Source organism: Strongylocentrotus purpuratus, unplaced genomic scaffold (assembly GCF_000002235.5).
Source record: "Strongylocentrotus purpuratus isolate Spur 01 unplaced genomic scaffold, Spur_5.0 spur5_scaffold_6, whole genome shotgun sequence".
Taxonomy (NCBI): domain Eukaryota; kingdom Metazoa; phylum Echinodermata; class Echinoidea; order Camarodonta; family Strongylocentrotidae; genus Strongylocentrotus; species Strongylocentrotus purpuratus.
This window is the reverse complement of record NW_022145612.1, coordinates 38,339,975-38,355,364: the sequence shown is the minus strand read 5'-3', so window position 1 is coordinate 38,355,364 and position 15,390 is coordinate 38,339,975. Positions and strand designations below refer to the sequence as shown.

General features: G+C 36.4%; 1 protein-coding gene across 1 annotated transcript; it reads right to left on the bottom strand.

Moving 5' to 3' along the window:
- Window positions 1-7,138: 7,138 nt before the first annotated feature.
- Window positions 7,139-12,561, bottom strand: LOC105446744 (homeobox protein Hox-A2-like). The gene is made up of 3 exons (XM_030999997.1): window positions 12,516-12,561; window positions 9,111-9,635; window positions 7,139-8,225 (listed from the first exon to the last, which is right to left on the bottom strand). The coding sequence occupies exons 1-3, from the start codon at window positions 12,559-12,561 to the stop codon at window positions 7,675-7,677; spliced, it is 1,122 nt and encodes a 373-aa protein (XP_030855857.1). The 3' UTR covers window positions 7,139-7,674.
- Window positions 12,562-15,390: the final 2,829 nt, after the last annotated feature.

The following is a 15,390-nucleotide window of genomic DNA, read 5'->3' as shown; positions in this document are numbered from 1 at the left end:
AAATACGAGTAAGCATACCAGAAAAGACTTGGCAATTCATATATATATATATATATATATATATATATATATATATATATATATATATATATAGGCGTGACGAAAATGGTCTAGCCGGAACGTGAGACGTAGCTGTACTTTACAATTTTATTCTCGCACTTATATACATTCTGAATTCATTCTTAAAACCAAATAAACCATGTGTGAATTTAGATTGCAAGTAATGGTCGGTACCTTTATATGCTCATCCTAAGAAAAAGAAGTGGATGCAATGCACGAACACTATTATAATTTCTACATATTAGAAACATAAATATCATGTAATTTTTGTGATCTTAGTAGACTAAGTATAATACGCAAAAGTATCACTTGTAATAACGTGTTATCATACTTAAGTTTTACATTTTGGCTTTTTTTTAATTTTGCGCTTTTGAACAAAAATCTTACTGTGAACTAGAATCGAATATTGAATATACTTAAAATAAAATTAATATTAAAGATGCAACGATAGAGTCTTTGTTTTCTTTTTCGCATGCACAAAACTAATGTTTATGTTTTAGCATGGTTATAAATCGTACAGCCCACAAGACCACCGAGAGCCCATCACACGAGATAGGCATGTCGGTATAGCAGGCCTTCTGAACATTTATTCGTTCTCGTGGCCTGTTAGTTCATTGAAAAACCTATTACATCACACCAATTTCAGTACTGTTAATAAGTTTCTCATTTCTTACAAAAAGAAATCACGAAAAAAATAATTAGCAATATGTTATTTTGCACATGCTGTATAGGAAAGAATGAGCAAAACAAGTTGGAATCGGAACCCATAATTATTTATAGCATAATGAAGAACACTTCTTCAGTCCTTCACATTATTTTGTTGTACACTAATTATTTTGAAATAGTAACTACATTTACTAAAATAAATTACCTGGATGATTATGAATATCACTTTCTTGCCAAATACACATTCACAAAATGAATAAGCTACAGCCTTTCTAAAAAAAACAAAAGACACTATAACATTGGATTTTTGAAAGGAAGTAGCATTGCTTAGTTAATAATTAGTGAAATAAAAAGATAGGAGAATCAATGATGGGGGGGGGGGGGCGTTGTGATTTTGTTAACATTAATAAATTTGAACCAGTTTTCCAATTGTCATGAAATGTAGCCAAACGAGTGGTAGCTGTATGAACATGATGAAAGTTACTGGAAATAAAACAAGATTATGCTCAAATAAGCCAGTGTGAGAGATACAATCTATAATGGAATATAGGTTGATTGATTGATTGATTGATTTTTATTCGACAAGCTTCCAACATACAACAATATACAATAATAACAGATCAGAAATAAGTCAGCTTGAACAGGATAACCCACGAAAGCTCGAGAGCTTATTTCCAGTGCATGGGGTCCCTTACAGACATGTATAAAATTAATAACTTAAAATAGTAATAATTATTTACAGACAGATAAGAAAAATAAAAGAATTACTTATTAAAGATAATAATAATAACAACATTAAACTGATGATAGAAATGATAATGAGTACAAGAAGAAAAGGAAGAAGGAGAAGAAGAAAAAGAGGCGGAGGAGGAAGAGGAAATAATGATGAGGTTTACCATCATGCTCAATTCTCGCTACCCTAAATAGGTACGAAAATCTCGAAATTCGCGAGACGAGGTAATTTTCACTCTCTCGGGTCGTCACTACAACTTCCGGTATAGAGTCCCATCCCGCTGGCGCTAGCGCCTGTGTTCGCTGTGCAGAGTTTTCACGCACGCTAAAATCGATGCCAATCAGTGTAATTTGTACAGATTATAATATGCAATGGAAAGCTTCGGGCAGAATTAGTGACTTTAGCACAAAAGGCCGTTAAACTCTACCGTGAAAGAGAGGGTTGTGATCACGAACGCCTGCACAGGAAGCTGTAATGTCGAAAAGCTATCCCATAATGCAATGCGCGTTTTCAGGATTTTCCCCGGATCTCGGCAGAATCGCTATTTGGGGTAGCGAGAATTCTCTGCCGCTAACTGTTGCGCACGCATCAAGAGGAGGGCACCTATAAAATAATGCTATATTGTCAACTAATATTTTATGTCAGGCTTTGAGTATTTTTTTTGGTGTGTTTTTGTGTGTTTTATTGCCACTATCTACTCCCAACATTTCCAAGTACCAATACGGATGGATTTGAATTTTTTTCATTCACATCCATTTACATTTATATGTCCGAATGACATTTGGAAACAAATATCCAGGCATATAACCAGAACTTGAGAGGTCATTCTAAAGCATAGGCTTGGTAAATGAATAGTTTCATCGTTTGCAGAAACACAAGAAGGACAATAATGAAAATCATTTGACGATTGAACAAACTCTTTCTATTATTTCTAGATGTGCATTTCCGTTAAGTAACATCGAAATTTTTACCATCAAATATTAGACTTTGGTGAATACGTGTATAACTAGGAACGTTCTGTGTGCAGCTACAGCAAAACAGGATTTGGACAATTCCCCTTATGAGAAAATAAAAAGTGTAAGTGGCACAAATATTCATACGGTTAAATGGCAATAAATTGACAAATTATACACTTGAATTTTATTCTCTCAACCTAACATGTCAACATTATTGAATAATAAACGAACGGGATGCGATACGAAAATAGAACAAAAACATACTAAAGGAAAATATAATATCCTAAATGCAAAGTGTGAAGGGGAAAAGATTTTTAAAGATATTTTTGAAATAATAAGAAAAACAAGAAAAATGAGACATAAAGATTACATATAAAAAATAAAGCTAATTCAGCTTTCTAACATCAAAGAAAGCTTTGCAGCAGATTGAATCTATTCGTTGAAAAGCCTTTACTTGTTGAGGCTTTTAAAGTTTTAATAATCCAAATGTCGGTGTTGTTTTACTCCCATTGTGTTTAGTTCGGTTTCACCTGGTGTTTTCACGTTTTATGACAGAATAAAAACACCTTCCCTTTTTTCCTGTTTCTTTTAATATGTTTCACTCCCGCCGCTTTTCTGACCAAAGGCGATAAAAAGTGATTAATACGCTCCCATCGTGCTATGAAATATTGATAAGACGATAATAGAAGTGGCGGAAAAAGCCCAAGCAGTTCATACAGCCGATCGTAGAGCTAGCTGTTGGGGGGAAACCTCCAGCGGGAAGGCAGCGTTGCGTAGCCCGCGCGATGGCGCCGCAGCAACAGCTGATAAAGTCATTAAGAGGCCGATGTGAATTAGCGCGGGCCGAGGAGAGCGTATCGCATTCCGAACCGTCAAGTTCAGCCTAAGTTTTGATGTGCAAAGAGAGATAGTCATTTCAGAGGAGAGGAATTTGTGGCGTGATGTGTTTTCAGTAAGCTCTCTTTCCGTGTCGTAGCATCGTTTTAAATGTTGATTAATACTAATTGTAGCAAGAAATATAAGTAAGAAGAGCGAAAGAAATTGTGGAGTAGAGGATTTAAATTATAAAAATGAAAAGAAGTAAAAATTTACTTTAAGTAGCAAAGAAACGGTAGTTCATATTGTTTTTATAATCTAAATATTGTCAGTCGCTCTTGTATAGTGTGATGGTCTTGCTTGATTATAGTTTCTTTTGTATTTTGTAGCTCCGTGTACAATCTTGTTTTCTTTCCACGATAGCTTCTTCTGTTAATTTTCTTTCTCCACGTTAATCCTTCGCTGAATCATTATTATTATCTTATGTTTTCTCTCTCTCGTTTCCCATCTCTAATCCTCCCCTTCCATTTATCTGATTTCTCTCATTTTGTCTCTCTTTCTCCTGGCTTGTCTCTTTGTAATTTTGCTATCAGCCTATCACTCTCTCTTTGCCTCTCTGTTTATCTGTTTGTCTGTGTGTCTGTCTGTTTTTTTTTCTCTCTCTCTTTCTCAATCGTCATTTAGTGATGTAACTTCGCATCTCTTTTCATCCTCTCTTTCCTCTTCTGTACCTCAAGCTCTCTATTCGATATTCCACTCTCTCTCTCTCTCTCTCTCTCTCTCTCTCTCTCTCTCTCTCTCTCTCTCTCTTATAAAACAGTCTCCACAAAGTTTTCAATCTTTTATAGTTTGGTTGTATGACTGTTGCATGAGTTCTATTTCCTCATACATCATTCAAACAGTGACCTTATTTTTCCCTGTCTCCGAATCGGATTGCGAATCTGCTTTCCCTCTTCTGCCGGCTGCGGACTCTCCGCAGGCTCCCCAAAGCAATAAAGCACGCCGATTCTGCGGGGCATTTATTTCCTACAGGGACCCCATTCTGTTATTAAATCAATGCAATATTAATTGCCCGACATGTGTTATATTCTTTTGATGCTTAGGGGATGTATACTTTAATGATCTGTGGCTACTACTTGGAATAGGATGCCCACGCCATGGATGAAAACAAAAATATATAGGTGGGGCCAACTCGGAAAGATGATGAAGAAAAGGGGAAAATAGATATGAGGGGGTGAAAGGGAAAGAGAGAGAAAAAGTTCCTTTTATTGGGGTGTTGGTAGAAGAGAGAGAGAGAGAGAGAGAGAGATAAGGAGAGAGAGAGAGAGAGAAAGAGGGGGAGGGAGAGAGGGGAAGGGGGAACATAAGGGGCTCCAAAAATATGTTTATTAATCAATTTAGACGTACAACAATTGTTAAAATAAGAACAGATAAGGATCATTCGAAGCAGTCGATGAATAATATACAGTCAATTGTTTATTGTTTACTAAAATATTCTAATTTAGGTATTTAAATCATTTACACTAAAAAGATTCCCTCTTCCACTTCGTATAGGTTAATCAATAAAAAAAAAATGTCTAATCTACTCTTGACATAATCATGTACATTCAGAAATTCAGAACACTGTCTTAAGATAACTCAATGGTATTTCAAGCTACAATGCAGTCGAAATATCAGAGAAGATGAGAGAGCGAGAGAGGGGGTTTAATATTTAAATGAGAGAGAGAGAGAGAGAGAGAGAGAGAGAGAGAGAGAGAGAGAGAGAGAGAGAGAGAGAGAAGCGACTCCACAATAATACACTTGTGTATTGCTAATTACTCGCCTCCGGATATTTTTTTGTAACCAACCATTCCATCATTATATCAATACTACTTCTAAATATTGACGAACTAAATTAGTAAGATAGAAATGTTGTGTAATTAGTTACGTTCAGCCAACAACTGAATAGAACGCTTTTGAAATGGAAAAAATAAAATAAAACAAACGCAAACACGTTTTTTGAAATAATTGAATGTTGACATATTAATTACATTGCTTTTAATTGCCACTTACACTTGCGAAATGAACACATAAAATATATTATATGTACGTACATTGTATCTAACAATAAAACCTTTAACAAAAAAAGTCTCCCAAAAGATTCCATAATTTTTCATAATTCATGTTGGATCGATAAACAATACTATTAAGAAAACATTGACAATTTCGTACCCTACAACATGCATTACCATAATGTTTATATTATACATTGCCACACATCAAGTCAGTTTGAGTTGCCGTCCGCGTGTGATGATGATAAACAAATTAAAAGATCGCGGCGGGTTGAAAACGGGGCCACGGGATCAACACGCATGTCTCATCAACATATCTCTCTTCATTAGCATAACATGTCCCGTCAGAACATTGATGACTTTACAGGACCAGCCAAACATGGATGAAAATTCTTACAGTTTGAAGTTTGACAGCCGTATAGTCCAGGTTATTGACACAAATTTGACTTTTGTCAGACCGCAGAACCGCGTTATATAGAATGCCTACATCGACATGTCACGTACGTTCCATGAAGTACATTAGAGTATAGCCTTTATATCTTTCGAATAAGTATCAATAATTGTTGATATCAAAGTCCACGTATAACGTAGTCCGCTCCAAAACTGCTTACAACATGGAGGATTCATGATACATCTACTTCTTGATATTTTCTTGTCTCTAATTCTTGTTTTTTTTAAAGTTATAAAATAAGACATAATCCATCTGATTAAAGGTACAGATCGGTTCTGGTCATGCGATTGAATTGTGAAAGAAACGTTGTGGATCCATCAGAAAAGGTTGATCATCTAGCATATAAGTATTGGTGTGTACTGCAAGGTTCTGGAATCATCAAAATGAATTTGAATAAGAAATTTGGCCCAGTCTTGGTAAAGTTACAAGCATTGTACATATAAAAAGATGTATATAGGACTACGCTATATCTATCCAGTCCGGATATATATAATCATTTACCAAGTATATCAATTAGTTGGCGGTTTCCGGCAAAATTTGTATCATCATGTATTAATCAAAACATATTCTTTAATAAGAGCTTCCATTTAAAAAACGTTTGAGTACATTGAGACTAACCTTATTTTTAAACTTGTGTTATATAAATTTCAAAAAGTACCCTATACATTGCCAAAAGATGTATGCGCGAACAATTTATGATTGATTTGAGTTATATAAAATAGGAGAGAGAGAAGATTGTAGACGGTAGATGGATAGTGTGCGGTTGTGCGTGTGTGTGGTGTGTGGATGTGTGTGTTCACGCGCGGGCGTGAGAGAGAGAGATATATATATATAGCGAGAGAGAGAGAAAAAGAGAGAAAGAAAGAGAGAGAGAGAGAGAGAGAGAGAGAGGAGAGAGAGAGAGAGAGAGAGAGAGAAAGAGAAAGATAGAGAGAAAGAGAGAGAAATAAGTGGGTAGTGAAACAGAATTATTAAATGGAAACAGATTAACTTAAATTAATTTGTAATACCAGCCGAGTGCCATTATTAACAATCATCTTAAATATACCTTTACACCATGTTAAAGCACACGTGTATGCAATCATTCGCACGAAACCGCCTAATAGAGGATGAAGAAATACATATATTCATCCAACATACAAGGTTCATTATTATTCAAATGAAAGAATCACCGATTAAAAAAAAAACTCTCATAAGGAGCCCTATTGCTCATTAATAAATAAGAGGTTAATCAGCTTTATAATTCCTGGAATGTTAATGCATCATTTTCTTCTTCAATTTATTCCTGTAGTTAGATCATTGATACAAAGTTCTTTTAGAATATTATAAAATTAGTCAGCAACATTTTCACACCAAATAGATTTGTGTTTTTGCATATTTTCTTAGGGGAAAGAATTCTGCAAGTTCTGTAATTTTGGGTTTCCATCTTTAAACAGTAAATATCTAATGGCGTGGCTTAAATGGTGAAAAGGGCACTTTCCTTGTCAATATAGCTTTATCTAAATTGATAACCGTTTTTCTTCACTTAGGTTTTGAAGCTCAATTTTAAGAACAACTTAGGCCTGGCTTCATGTTCCCAGTACTCAGTCCATTTCACCCTTTTCGTACATTATTCTCGTTTTGGAATTCAATATACCAGAACATACTTGGAAAGTTTCTCGTGTGTATGGTAATGAAAACAAAACAAAAACATGACAAAAAGTAGGCTGAGCCTTAGTCATGAAAACACAAAGTATTTCTCAATCGCATGAGCATGTGCGTTACTTTTTACCTCCTTTCGAACAGTTTGCTTAGTTGAATGTTATACATAATAACATGGAAAAGAAGTTTCCACCATCTTTATAAATCAAAGTATGGCAGAATGCTACAGTAGACAAGAACAATAAATAAACCATAACTAAAAAACTGTATGTTTAAATACAATTCATTAATCTTTTGGAACTATGTAAGTACAACGCAGCCTGGTTTAGAGGAACAATTTTGTTCGTTGAGAAGCGAACCACATAAAACGTCACATTTGCGCATTATATCGCTATACCATTGTTGTTTCACCTCATCGATGGTTCCACTGTCACCGTGCTCTACGAACTGTGACGTAGATGTATTGATATTCAACTTTTGTCCTATAGAATCAGTCGATACAGAACATCTGACTTTGCCCTGCTTAAGCCTGTTCTTGATTGGTGGATCGTCATCACCTTTTTGTTCCTTGTCCAATCGGGGCGTCGCCGAGTCCGTGCAGGTTTTACCATCGCCGCGTGCCTTGCATTCGAGTCTTCGCTGCTTCATGCGCCGATTTTGGAACCATATCTTTACCTGGCGTTCGGAGAGTTCAAGGTAAGCAGCGATTTGGATGCGACGAGGACGACATAGATAATGGTTGAGACGGAACTCCTGCTCGAGTTCGAGGAGCTGTGTCGTCGTGAACGCGGTCCTAATGCGTCGACCAGATGATGAGCCTGAAATGAACAAAATATCTGATTTGAATGATTATTGATTATTTTGAACGTGTTTAAACAAGCACATACTTATATTTGGTTTGTTTATTTGTGTCAAGATTTTTAATAAATAGCCTGTGGAGAGCTCAAAAATTGGAAGAAAACAAATTGTGAAAATCCATCATAATTCACATTTGTTATCCGAGTTGATTAAAAGTGACAAACCAAAACGTTTATAAGTCAAGCATTTTATACAGACATATCACTTTGCCCATAGCCCATTACAGTTAAGTTACCACAAGTAAATTACCATAAGGAAACAAATTAGGAAACACGTTGAGCGAAAGTGGAAGAAGAAAAGGAATCGTTGGAAGATAAACAAATCTATGAAACTAAAAAAAAATTATTATAGACCTCTCAGAATTTTAATCTGAAAACATTAATATGAATACACGAATCACATTAATGATCTAAATTCATGACAAAAATTCAATAGACATTCTTATGCGTTAAAATTAATAAAAGGAAAGAGGAAAACTTTCTAATACATAATGGATCGATTGTTTTGCGACGTCATGCCTTTTCTGAAAGTTAGCGAAAATTCAAAACTGAATAATGACTTACATTGTAATTGTTCAATGTTAAACATTTCAAGAAAGAAATTTAATCGAATTGAAATTATTGAATTCAAATGAATTCAAATAAATGGAATGAATTCAATTAAATAGAATTAGATTGGATTAAAATGAAATGGGTAGAATTTATTAAACAAAATTTAAGTCAAATGAAATTGAAATGATCTGAGCAGAAATGACAAAGTTTTTATTTAAGGTACTGACTACATTAATGTAAAAATCGTTTTAAGGGCATCTTTTTCAGATGAAAACCCCCAAACATCTGCCTTTGAGCCATTACATCAGTTTCCATGGAAACACCAACCTGTATCTTGGGGTTGATCCTTTCCTTTGGAGTCCAACAGCATGGGAGGGGTATCACTGACCCAGGGGTACTCTGGCAGCCTGACAGAGGGGATGGTCACCTGGGGACCACTCCTTACCATCTTAAGGACACGCCCATCCCGCTGTGCTCCTTCAGCGTACGCACAGGACGTCGAGCACGGTGAAACCTCGGATGCAACGAAGAGTGACGATGAAACGGTGGTCGACGATGAAGGAGACGATGATGGCGGCAGTGGTGGTGGTGGTGATGATGAGGATGTGTGATAGCAGGATGAAGCAGTTGTTGTTGTTGTGGTGGTGGTAGGAAGAGGGGTTGCCGCTCGGGGAGATACATCGCACGGAAAGGCAGACCAAGCGGCGAACATTGGCTCGCAGGTTAGCGGAAAGGTGACGGGTGTGCGTTGGCGGGGAAACATTTGATGGATTAGGGCAGCGCACCTGTCTTGAAAGACTCTGGCTAGAATGTCCCACGCGAGGGGGCTACCACTTGCCCCAAAGGTATTTCCTCAATGAAAGGCGGCTCGAATGAACACTGCTTTTAAAGCAAGGTGTGGCAGTTAAACTTTAAAGGTTTTGATAAATCGAAGCGGAATTCGCAGCAGAATCAAAACTCTTGGCGTTATCAAAATCATAAAGTCATACAAATCTGTAAATGTCGAAAACAATGCTAACGCACCGGCGGAAAATTGTGAAGCTAATGAAATTTCATTTATATTAGTGCGGCTTTTATATAAAATTTCCCGGTATACAATCATCTACTTTTCAGCTCGATGTCGTAAAAAGCTTTATTTACTGCGGCGTTTTGTTCAGATTTATCAACCTTGCCTCCCTGTTTTGTATTCCCAAATCGGACATGAAATACTGAAAATCGGACATTCGATATGATATCCTGACATAAGAAGGAGAAGGCGACAAAAATACGGAAAAACACCATGAGATGGAGAGACAGAACTAGAGAATGAGAGATGGAGATGGGAGAGGGGTGTAGAGAGGGAGAGAGACAGTAAAAAAGCTAGAGGCATAGCGGAAAGGGAATGAGAATGTGAGTGTGTGAAGAGAGAGGGAGATAGAGAGGGAAAGAGTGAGTGTGTGTGTGTGTGAGAGAGAGAGAGAGAGAGAGAGAGAAAGGGGGGGGGGGGCAAATACAGAGCGATAGATAGAAAAAGTAAAGAAGAGAGAAAAACTTGAGAGAATGAGATTGGAGAGAAAGAAAAAACAGTGAGATATATAAAGCGTAATAATGGTAAATGGGTTTATAGTAAGAGAAGAAGGATAGAGGAGAGAGAGGAGGGATAGAGAGAGAGAGAGAGAGAGAGAGAGAGAGAGAGAGAGAGAGAGAGAGAGAGAGAGGCATGACGGGAGAGTGTTACCATCTCTGTTAGATATAGACTCCTCGCTGCATGCATGCTCTTTGTAAAGAGCGATTGATCTGGTGTAATTTGCCGTCACATTGGTAGCGAGGTGTGAAAGGCCAGTGTGACGGGGGGCTATCGGGTAGCACAGCTCACACCCACCGCTCAGCCCGCATGTCCGATTCTCGTTCGCCTGGTATGCTTTATGTACGCTTCTCTTCCTCTCCACTTCTCCCCTTTTCTTCTTTAATTTTTCCCCCTCTCTTCCTTCCTCTTCTTTATTTCAATTCCCCAAAGCCAACGCCATGATTGAGTGCTGGAGTCATGCCGATATATGGCTGGTTTGTGAACGCTTCAACTGGTCCACTTTCCCCAATGCTATTTACCACAATCTTAAACATGGACAATAAAACTATTACCTTGAACCACCAAAGAATGTGGCGGAAAGCGGAACAGAACAAGAGGAGATATTAAAAAAACGATTAAAATATTTCCCCTTGAAAATGAAAACCAGAAGACGGAAACATATATGTTATTTTGTCATAAGCCCTAAGTGAAATTAAACCAAACTGACGAAATAAAAGGGTTAGATTAACATTAAAAAAATTAAAAAACAAACAAGCAAACAAACAAACAAAAAATATCATAATTTTATCATCTTGTAGTAGCATGAAGGAGAGAAACAGGACAACGTACACATGGTATAACAGAAGAAAAAAACAGTTGGTTTCGCATTGAACGCTATTTATCCTAAGGATAAAGTGGCGTTGAAAATTATTATTACCCGTAGTTAAGACAATATTTGGCGGAACGGAGCGGCAATTCAGTAATTTCTTACTATTATACCAGGTACTCATTTAAATTGCAATTCACCTTGGTCGAGAATGGTTAATATAGATAAATGTCCTGTCAAAGGACAGTATATATAGTTTTGAAGAATTCTGTTTAAATAATGGGTTTGTAAGCAAAACAAGAGTTAAGGAATAATATGAAAGAACATTAGCAGATTCTGGATAGTCTGGTTCAACTAAAATATAATTCGTATTCATTTGAAAGTGAGAATAAGAAAAGTCAGATCCAGGCACCAATCTTTTCTTCATTATACAGAGCAATTGTGATATAATGATACATTTGTTCACTATGATAAACCGATGTTATGAAAAACTTCGCTAGAAAATAGTCTAATTAGCTCTATTTATATCGTCATCCCAATCCTGCATATCACGTCATCAATTCCAATAAAACTTACCGTAAATTTATTCAATGACATTCAATGAACATCATATCTTTTCCCCCAAAACAATACTTAACCTGTTTAATTTAGAGGCCTATAAGTGGTAAGAAACTGAATATTAGGATACAGTGGAATTTTCTGTACACGAACGTAGATAATTTCTAATTAATGAATAATTCGATACCATGGGGTTTAAATATAAACTCGACCCACTTAAACTCGATGTCAAGCGGACCGTAAAATCGATCCGTCTTCAAGCTGGCCTTGATATCGATCAAGAGCTATGATGAAATACCCTTTGAACAACAATAATTCATCAAGGACGTGTCAAAATGGCTCTTTCTTCATTAAAACAATGGCGAAAGTAAACTAGCGCGTCTTGGAAAGCGCGAATGTAGGGGGAAGCACTATAGCTGAGTGTATTCAGTAATCCCTCATGATCTGCCAGCCAGTGTCAGCGTTTCGTTGGTTCACCTGGTCTCCACTTCAAAGCGCAAGATCAAGAAATGTTCCCGCCAAAAATGGCAAACCATTATTTGTCGAGTCAACGTTGGTAAGATCATATCGTCTGTTAAAGGCCAGATATCAGCAGCGCTCGCTCGCTCGCTCGCTCTCCGTGCGCGCCGCTCGCTCAATTACTCATCAACGAGGCAGCGTCTATAGCTTGATTCATTGAACGAAAAAGCATATAAAAACACTCATAAGAACAACCAAGAATGGATAGGTTCTTTTGGGGATGAGAAGCGAGTAAGGATATGGCTATAGCGGATGATATACCACGTGCATTACATTTACATACCATCTCTTAAATTCCGAATGACCGCCAATGCTTCATCTACGTACATTTCGCAATAATAAAAATCAAGATTGAAATGAAGTTGCCAGTTTTAAATAAAGATTGTCTGGACGTTTATTGACTCTTGACTGATCAGGCGTTTTAAAAGCTAATCTTTTTAATGCGAAGATACAGATTTTCAAGTCAGATATTGATGGCGCGAAGTTTCGCAGAGTGAAATCTTCCATTTCTCTTGTCATTATTTTGTTTCTTTACAGTTTATCTAGTAGTGTAAGAAAATATGAATGGCAAGACGCAATATTGAAAGGAAAGCCTTTTCTAAGAAGGGCATTTAACACACGCACAAGAATGAGATATATATTCATTTGCCACGACAACATTAAAACAAAAAAGAAGCAGATAAGAATTTACAAAAATAGGAATTTATGCATAGCATACATTAGTAGTCATGAACTAACAATGAAAAAAGAAAAGACAAATTGATATTAATTGATAGGTTATTTCTTTAAATTTCGTCGTCTTTGTTCTTTGCTGCAGTTATACGCCATATTCGTTCTCTTTAACCAGTCACATATTAAATCTTCAGAGTTTGCAATGGCCATTTTAATGAGAAATTAGACAATTTACTGGCCATATTCAAACGCAGCGGGTAGCAGACTGCATTTTCTTGCGCGTGCCACAACTACTTTTTAATGGATTTAGCCTGATTTTGCCTTGTGATTTTAGGATGGGATTCCCTGGTATTGTATTTACCGTTTTTCATATTGTTCCATGTGATCGAAATAAATTAAAGAGTCTAATTCTATCAAAAGAAATCGACATAATTGTTTACGACCAGTGTTTGGTCAATTTATGAAGTGAATGAAACATTTTATTTAATAATATTGAAGTGTTTCACAGAATTACCAACCTAAGACTATATTTTATTGGTGTCTATGTGTGTATATATAATATATATATATATATATATATAAATATATATATTTATGGCTGACTAGCTGTCTCTGCCCCTATCACTGCAGTTAATCTTAAATAAACGAAACATATAGGCCTTCCTAAATAATATAAGAAGGGTCAGAAAATATCATAACTTCATTATAACCATGACGATAAGAATTATGAATAATATCGTTAAAAATTTGTAGTGGTTTATTTATCATTGGTCAGGTGATTCTTTTTTTCAAGTAATTCTAGGATAACTCTCCCATTATTGGTGTGCACAAAATGTTATTCAAAGCTTTTCTATTTTTGTTTTACCGGAACAGACTTTTTAACCATGATAACTTATGGAAAGCATAATTTTACATCTCCTCCTAAAAAAAATAAACAAAAATAAACAAAAAATAAACAAAATAAAGAAACAAAATCATCATTCTGTTTCATCATAAGAATTGAGGAGGGATACCCACCCTCACAAAAAAAAAAAACAGCCCGGATAATTAATACATGTACATGTATCAAACAAAATAATGGTAGTTCCCCATGATTGACTTCAATGACAATGTGCGACTACGTAGGCCTACATTATGGCGATCGTCAATTGGAAATCCACCATCTTTAAAATCATTTATAACTCTCGTATTGCTTGACTATTCTCTTTTTGTATGTCTAATTCTCGTTGTACCATAACCGCAAGACAACATTATCACCATGTTGATTTTCCTCCAATATAATAAAGACAAATATCATATTAATACAAATTTCCTGACATATTGTGACCGCTACTGACACGGTATTCGGAGTATGACACAAGAAGCGAATTAAAGAAACATGGCTTTATCGTATCAAGGGGTCACATGGGGTCACGACCCTTGACCTTTGATGGTGATCTCCATTCCATATCTCATGCAATGTCCCAGGCCCTAGCCATGCCAAGACAACGATACCAACATCTGTTCTTTTTAAGCAAACCTTTAGACATTCTCTCTCCTACCAAACACCCATGGTAAGTACATTATAGTCAGACCAATCAGAAATGCAGAGTGCGATGTCTTTCTTTCTCTGTGCTCCGCTAGTGCCCTATATAAAATAATTCACTTTCACTTCAACCATAGTTATTTTTGAAAAAGGACAAAGCCCCTGCGATGACTTAAGAAAAGAAAAGACCGGGGACATGCACAAAGTTAGCGCCCTATATGGTTCTCAATTTATTGGATAATGGGGATTACCTATACCAGGCAGTGGTGTATCCATTTCAGAGCGGAGCTGGTGAATGCTCGTCCCAAGTTTTAAGCACCCCCACCCCCCGAAAAAGGGGGCAATTCAGGATGACTACGACAACCGGGACTATACCCCTCTCCCCCCCCCCCCTCCCCCGTATACGCGAAGTATGCACGCCTCTGATAAAGTGCAGTGGTTTATAGTGAACCTAACTACTTTTGTTTAAATGTTTGGAATATTCATAGTTGGTACAAACTTTGCTAAGGATACTGATGCTAAGGTAGAAAATCATAATCAAAATGGTTATTACAATAAAGCATCAGTTAATTTGAGATCATTATGATGTGGACGAGATTATTGGCTTAATTCTTGATTGCCGCTTAAATGATAATAATTTTTAAACAATTACTATACGCAAAGGAATATGGCTTAGTGTTCCTGCCACAGACAACAGAAAATATATCATATACGAAGATTACCAGTAGAAGAAGAATAAATATAAGAGGGGGAAGAAAAAGAAGAAGAAGTAGAAGAAGGAAAAGGAGAAGAATAGGAAGAAGAAACATGTCTCACATAGATGATATTAGTTTTTGTTTGTACCTAACAGCCATAAATAAAACCTTCATCACAGAAATTATTTCGTTTTTGGCACACTTTTGGAAAGATGGATTTTCCCTCACTTGAATACAGCGTAGATGGAGCTATTTCAATATGCCAT